At 35.0% G+C, this 8,408-nt stretch overlaps 1 protein-coding gene across 1 annotated transcript; it reads right to left on the minus strand.

The window, feature by feature from the left end:
* Positions 1 to 5,088: 5,088 nt before the first annotated feature.
* LOC109237312 lies at positions 5,089 to 5,778 on the minus strand. The gene has a single exon (XM_019403607.1). It carries the CDS (start codon positions 5,776 to 5,778, stop codon positions 5,089 to 5,091), a length of 690 nt encoding a protein of 229 aa, XP_019259152.1.
* Positions 5,779 to 8,408: the final 2,630 nt, after the last annotated feature.

The raw sequence follows: 8,408 nt of genomic DNA on the forward strand, positions 1-8,408 counted from the left end.
TTTGGCTTATTCTACGGTGTTTTGGTAAAATTAAAGAGTGGCTTATAAGTCAAAAATAAGCCAAAAGCCAATAAGTTGGGTCTTCCCCCAACTTATCAAATTTCAGCTTAGTAAGGCAGTTTAATGATTTGACCAAAAATATTTAGCTATTCTATTCCCTAAAATACTTCTTTTTAAAACCAAAACTCTTCGTATACTCAGTTCTTTAGCTGCATATTATTAATTTCAGCACTTTTATATCCAAACACGAGTACTGCTTATTTTTTAAAATCAGGCTTCAGCACTTAAAAAGTGCTTTTCAACACTAATGCTTTATCAGCCTCTAAATCCAGCTAAGCCAAACGGGCTCTTAATGTTATTGTATTGTAAAAAACTAGTCTTATAAATTTTTCACACAATATGAAGTACGAGTTATAGATTTAGATGTGATGTCGTTTTTCTAATAAAAAAGAAAAAACTTTTGACTGTTAAAAAATGTAGCTCAAAGTAACAATATAAAACAAGAAGATAAGTAGAATAAGAGAAGAAGAGATAACTTTCTTATTTCATCAAGTGTTCAAGTGTATTCCATCTCACATTTCATGCCTCTATTTATACTATTACATATGAAGGTTACAAAATCATTGTCTTAAACATGGCATTAACAATCGAGATCATGGGGGAAGATCATGGGGAGGGGTTATGGAGGTGTGGGAGTTACAATCATAATGGTGATGAGTAGTGGGAGGTAATTTACATCATGGGTGAAAGTAGTGGGAGTAGTGGACATCCACATTACTAAATATTTTATAACACTCCCCCTTGGATGTCCAAAAAAATAGATAATATGCCTCGTTAAAACCTTACTAAGAAAAAATCCTGTGGGAAAAAATCTTAGTGAAGGAAAAAGAGTACACATATCTCTAATACGCTTTATTTGCTGCCTCGTTAAAAACCTTACCAGTAAAACCCAGTGGGACAAAACCTAGGCTAAGGGAAAAAGAGTACAGCGCGTATCTTACTCCCCCTCATGAAAATATCACTTTATTTCTCGAAGACGTCGCATTCCAATCTTCTGTCTCAACTTCTCAAATGTTGAGGTTGGTAAAGCCTTAGTGAACAGATCAGCCGAATTTTCACATGAACGAATCTGTTGAACATTAATTTCACCATTTTGTTGAAGATCATGCGTGAAAAAGAACTTTGGTGAAATATGCTTTGTTCTGTCTCCTTTGATGTATCCTCCTTTCAGTTGAGCAATACAAGCAGCATTGTCTTCATATAGTATTGTTGGATTATCCTTTTTCATAAGAAAACCACACATTTCCTGAATATGCTGAGTCATTGATCTTAACCAAACACATTTCCGACTAGCTTCATGAATGGCTATTATCTCATCATGATTTGAAGATGTGGCAGCTATTGTTTGTTTCATTGAACGCCATGATATAGCAGTACCTCCATATGTAAACAAATAGCCTGTTTGAGATCGGGCTTTATGTGGATCAGACAAATAACCTGCATCGGCATAGCCAATCATTTCTGACTTGAATTCATTAGAATAAAACAATCCCATATCTATGGTTCCCCGAAGATATCTAAATATATGTTTAACACCATTCCAATGTCTTCTTGTTGGGGAGGAGCTGAATCTTGCTAATAAGCTCACTGCAAAAGCAATATCTGGTCGAGTATTGTTGGCAAGATACATCAGTGCCTCAATTGCACTAAGATATGGAGTTTCATCACCAACGAGCTCTTCATCATTTTCTTGAGGCCGAAATGGATCTTTATTTATATCAAGCGATCTCATAACCATTGGGGTACTCAATGAATGTGCATTATCCATGTAAAATCGCTTTAAAACCTTTTCAGTATATGTTGATTGATGGACAAAAATTCCATTTGGTACATGCTCAATTTGTAGGTCAAGACAAAATTTTGTCTTACCGAGATCTTTCATTTCAAACTCTTTCTTCAAACACTCTATAGCCTTTGGAAGCTCTTTAGAAGTGCCAATGATATTGAAGTCATCAACATACACAGCTAGAATGACAAATTCAGATCCAGACTTCTTAATAAAGACACAAGGGCAAATAGGGTCATTTTTGTACCCTTCCTTTAGCAAATACTCGCTAAGGCGATTGTACCACATCCTCCCCGTTTGCTTCAATCCGTATAAGGATTTCTGAAGCTTTATTGAACAAGTTTCTCTTGAACTTTTATGTGCTTCAGGAACTTTAAATCCTTCAGGGATTTTCATAAAAATTTCATTATCCAGTGAGCCATATAAGTAGGTTGTGACAACATTCATCAATCGCATATCAAGCTTTTCATGGACTGCCAGATTTATTAGATACCTGAAGGTAATTGCATCTACCACAGGAGAATATGTCTCCATATAATCAATGCCAAGCCTTTGCGAAAACCCTTGTGCCACAAGTCGTGCTTTATATCTTACGACTTCACCTTTCTCATTTCGTTTTCGCACAAAAACTCATTTGTACCCCACTGGCTTGACACCTTCAGGCGTTCGGACTATTGGTCCAAAAACTTCACGTTTTTCGAGTGAAGGCAATTCTGCTTGAATTGCATTTTTCCATTTTGGCCAATCATTTCTCTGTCTACATTCATCGACAGATTTTGGCTCAAGATCCTCATCTTGTTGCATTATTTCAATTGCAACATTATATGCAAAATTGTTATTAACCACAACGTTATTTCGGTTCCACATTTTTCCTGTAGAGACATAACTTATTAAGATCTCTTCATTTTCATCATTTCCAGGTACTAGAACCTCCTGTGAGGTCTTATCAATTGCTATGTCCTTATGTTCCTCTTGAGCAATTGCCTTTATGTTATGATCAACTTGATCATTTGCTCCTTTCCTTTTTCGGGGATTCTTATCCTTGGAACCAATTGGTCTACCACGTTTAAGGCGTGTCCTAGACTCATTTGCATCATCATACTGTTCAGCTGGGACATCAACTCGAATTGGAGCATTTACAGCTGGAATATGCGATTTAGTAACCCGTGGAAGGTTAGTAAATGCATCTGGCAATTGATTTGCAACATTTTGCATATAAATAATCTTTTGAACTTCTTGTTCACATTGATTTGTACGAGGATCCAAATGAGATAGAGATAATACGTTCCAATCTATCTCTTTTTCTAGCTGTTTATTTTCTCCCCCTAATGTTGGAAAAACTGATTCATCAAAATGACAATCAGCAAATCTGGCTGTAAACAAATCTCCTGTCATAGGCTCCAAATATTTAACAATAGAAGGAGATTCATAACCAACATATACTCGCAACCTTCTTTGGGGACCCATCTTTATGCGTTGTGGTGGAGCAATTGGAACATATACTGCACATCCAAAAATTCTTAGATGGGAAATATTTGGCTCCTGACCAAAAGCGAACTGTAATGGGGAGACTTTATGATAACCGATTGGCCTTATGCGCACAAGTGCTGCTGCATGCAAAATAGCATGTCCCACACTGAAAGGGGGAGTTTTATCCTCATTAGCAATGGTCTAGCTATTAGTTGAAGTCGTTTAATCAATGATTCTGCTAGACCATTTTGAGTATGAACATGAGCAACCAGATGCTCAACTTTTATTCCAGTGGCCATACAATAATCTGCAAAGGCCTGAGATGTAAATTCACCAGCATTATCAAGACGAATTGTCTTAATTGCATAATCTGGAAATTGTGCTCTTAACCTTATTATTTGGGCCAACAATCTCGCAAATGCCATATTACGAGTTGACAATAAGCACACATGTGACCATCTTGTAGATGCGTCTATCAATACCATAAAATACTTGAATGGTCCACATGGAGGGTGTATAGGCCCACATATATCACCCTGTATACGTTTCAGAAATGCAGGGGATTCAATCCCAACTTTAGCTGCTGATGGTTTAATAACCAATTTTCCTTGAGAACAAGCAACACAAGAGAATTCCTTAAATTGAAGAATCTTCTTATTCTTCAATGTGTGCCCATTTGAATTCTCTATTATTCTGCGCATCATGTTAGAACCGGGATGGCCCAACCGGTCATGCCAAATGATAAAATCGTTAGAAGTAGTAAACCTTTTGTTTACTATGGCATGTGATCCAACCACACCAATATTTGTGTGGTACAACCCAGAAGAAAATGCGGGTAATTTTTCGTGCACACATTTTTTCCCGCTTTTATTGTCGTAATATAAAGGTATTCAACCTTTCCTTCGTTAGAGGTCTCAACATGGTAGCCATTTTGGCGAATAGCTTTGAAACTCAACAAGTTTCTTTGAGACTTGCTACAATACAATGCATTATTAATAGTTAATATCGTTCCTCCAGGTAGTAATAAGGCCGCTCTTCCAGAGCCCTCAATTAACTTTGTACTACCAGATATTGTATTAAAATAAGCCTTTTTCATAACCAAATAAGAGAAAAATTTCTTTTCTCTTAATATTGTGTGAGTTGTAGCACTATCCAAAAGGCATAAATCTTCATTACTCATCTTGGATCCAATTGAAGACTGGGGAATTTTATATTCTTCGTAAAAAAAATAAAAGTACATCATGAGAAATACGGAAAAAACTAACATCACCAACGACAACATAAGACAACTTAAGTACTACTTGAAAATAAAAAACAACTTTAGAACGAGACAAAAAAAAAACCACTGAAAATAAAAATAACATAATTGCATTCCCCAGTAAAATGATCAAACTTTAGTTTTGATCTCCAAAGAAGAATTCAACTTCCAAATGAGTACGATCATCGAGGCCTTGAAAATCATCATCATTCAAAGCAAGATTTGCCTCGGCATTGTCATCATTTTTGTTTGAAGGCCCTGCCTCAAAATTATTTTTAAAGGTCAAGTGTGACTCCACTGGGGCATTAGCAGAAGATGCTCCAACATTATTTGCCTTTCTTTTGATGGAGTTTTGATAAAGCCTGACAAAATGCTCAGGTGCACGACATTCAGTTTTCCAATGACCTTTCATGCCACAGCGGTGTCAGTTACCGCTTTTGCCTCTTGAAGGATTGTTTTGAGAACCCATATTGTTCTCTCGTTTGCCATGACCACCATGATGACGACTATTATATCATCTCTTACCATTGTCACACCCACGTACATTCATATGGCCATGATTATTATTCTGTCTTTTTCCAGACTTATCACGTCTATCTGTCATATTCGCTTCAGGAAGCGGAGCTGACCCTGTGGGACGGGCTTCATGATTTTTCAGCAAAAGGGTATTATGTTGCTCAGCCACCAGAAGGCATGAGATCAATTCAGAATGCTTTTTAAAATCCCTTTCACGATATTGCTGCTGTAATACCATATTTGAGGCATAAAAAGTCGTAAGAGTCTTTTCCAGCAAATCCTCATCATTCATAACTTCCCCACATAATTTTAATTGGGAAGTTATTCGAAATACAGCAGAGTTATACTCGCTTACGGTCTTAAAATCTTGCAACCGTAAGTGCATCCACTCATATCGAGCCTTTGGCAATACCGTAGCCTTAAGGTGATCATACCTTTCCTTCAGGCCAGTCCACAATTCAAGTGGATCTTTCACTGTTAAATATTCAACCTTCAAACCTTCATCCAAATGATGACGAAGGAAAATCATGGCCTTCGCTTTGTCCTGGCTTGATGCCTCATTACCCTGAGTAATGGTGTTACCAAGGCCTTTAGCGGCTAAGTGAATCTCAGCATCGAGAACCCATGATAGGTAATTCTTTCTAGAAATATCAAGTGCCACAAACTCAAGCTTTGACAAATTCGACATAGTAAAAACTATCAAAGAAGATAACTAATTAGAAATCATTAGGATAATAGCATAAAGAATCTTAAAAATTGACATAATATCAAATTTGTGATCTATATATACACTAAAGTGATAATTCCATAGAAAAGAATACTATTTATTTTTCTTCAAATTATTAGTATATCTTTGATGTTAACTAGAACAAAATATCTTCTCTCAATTAATTCTATTAACATAAAAATTAGCAACTTTCACATGACAATCATGCAAATAACTTAAAATAAAGAAACATAGAATTCTTTATTTTTACATATATCTAGAGATGTGAGAAATTATAAAACGGCATATTAAAGACACTAATCATGAAATCAAAATATACAACGAAAAAAAAACAAAATGAACAAATATACCTGAACAACGAAAAGAGCTCAACTTCGTGCTGATAACGTGTTAAAAAATGTAGCTCAAAGTAACAATATAAAACAAGAAGATAAGTAGAATAAGAGAAGAAGAGATAACTTTCTTATTTCATCAAGTGTTCAAGTGTATTCCATCTCACATTTCATGCCTCTATTTATACTATTACACATGAAGGTTACAAAATCATTGTTTTAAACATGGCATTAACAATTGAGATCATGGAGGAAGATCATGGGGAGGGGTTATGGAGGTGTGTGAGTTATAATCATAATGGTGATGAGTAGTGGGAGGTAATTTACATCATGGGTGAAAGTAGTGGGAGTAGTGGACATCCACATTACTAAATATTTTATAACATTGACTATGATGTTCATATTTTGTTTTGTACGCGTTAAATTTAATGTTAGATTTTGTAAATGAATCTAAAATTAAATTCTTCATAAATAAAATAATAAATGTATTCTTCAGAAGCATCTTTTGGCGGGGCCCACCTATAAGAGCATAACATTTGCCTAGAAATATCTCGATGCCGTAGACGCACATGGCAATGTGGCATAAAACAAGGATTACCGGGATATTGCAATACTGTCCCCGAAACTCTAATATATCTCCTTATGACCCTATTAAGTCCTTATAATTTGGTTTTAAGCCACAAATCAAATCAAATAACTATTCATAACTGTTATATCTTGCGAAAATATGAACATGAAAATATTGTCTGATATTCTTTCCCTTGCTAAAATGGTCCAACTAGTCTGTTTGAGTTTGCTAATACATTCTAAATCTTTTCTATGTGATGATATTGTCTTTATCAACCCTATTACTTAACTTTGGACTATTATTAGGCTTCGTATCATTTTTATACTTTTTTATTATTTTAAAAAAAGTCCATAAATTCTTTTTTCCCTTTCTAGGGGTTAATCTTTGATCATTAGTTAACTCTAGAGGGCCTTACCGCTTATCTTCTATGCAATCATTTTCAAAATATACATAAATTTTCTCCAATTTACTATTTTCATGGTACTCGTGAGAGTAATTAGTGTTCATCTTTACCTGAATAAGACTAATTTTCTTCGACTTAGCCAAATATTTTGTATATGTGACAAGTATTGGATTTTAAGCTTAATTTAGCTTAAAAGAGGGTGAAATGGAAATGGAATATTTGAATTTCCCTCCTTGACAAAGGGACATTGTCCCATATTGGAGGAGGAAAAGACTTTTGATGGGTATATATACAATTGCTTTTCTTCTAGCTCTTAAAGAGTTAAGAAGAAAGCAGGCCTCGCACCGTCGTCGACTTCGGCTTCGGTTTGGTCAATCAATTGATTGATTAATTTTTTGGACCAAATTTATTTATTAATATTAAGATTAACGTAATATTATTTTAATCCAAATTTTAGCCGTTTTGTAACGGTAAATTAATTCCTCTCCGCGTTTTGATTTCCCGTTTTATTTTACATAAATAGCCATTTACGTAATGACCGTTTTACGTGAACAGTCATAACAGGCGTTCTAAAGAGTTGCACCTCTTCGTTTAAACTCAACATGTTGGCTATAAATAGCAGACTATTCCCTCAGATTTTTCTTACAAAAATTCTGAAATCTCCTTCTTTCTTCTGCATTGTTTTAATCATAAAGAAAGCAATAGTAAGTGTGATTTGCTACAGATCATTGTGTTCGCTGAAACACTGGGGTTTGAAGTACCGCTACACCAGTGTATAATCTGTTCTATCTTGGGAGGAAATAATCTACAGCCTCGGGTAATAAGAGGGGATTAGGTTCCTTAAGAAAACACTGTGAATTCAGTGGGCTCAGATTAAATTCGATTTCTTCTCTATTTCTGTTTATACATTGTTTTTCCGTCTCCAGAATTATTTTAAAACTACTACAATAATATAATAACAAGTCTATGAATAGGAGGCCTTTTACTAGCGTTCTGCAGGTTAAAACTATTATGAACAAAAATGACAAAACACCATAGTATTCTAACATTTTTGTCTTCAAAAATATTGGAGTAGAGTGAATAAAGGAGATGTATTTAGCAATCGCGATTACTAGATCCACGTTTATTTTTATGTCAACAATTTGGTTAAAAAGTGGACTTGATTTGCAAGTGACTTTCTTTCTCAACATGGAGGAAAAAAGAAGAATGAAGTCTTAGCTTTCTATACATTTTTATTATTCCCATTACATATGAGATTAAAAAAGAAGGGGGAAAAAAGTAATAGGAC

The sequence above is a fragment of the Nicotiana attenuata genome, unplaced genomic scaffold, assembly GCF_001879085.1.
Source record: "Nicotiana attenuata strain UT unplaced genomic scaffold, NIATTr2, whole genome shotgun sequence".
Lineage (NCBI taxonomy): Eukaryota > Viridiplantae > Streptophyta > Magnoliopsida > Solanales > Solanaceae > Nicotiana > Nicotiana attenuata.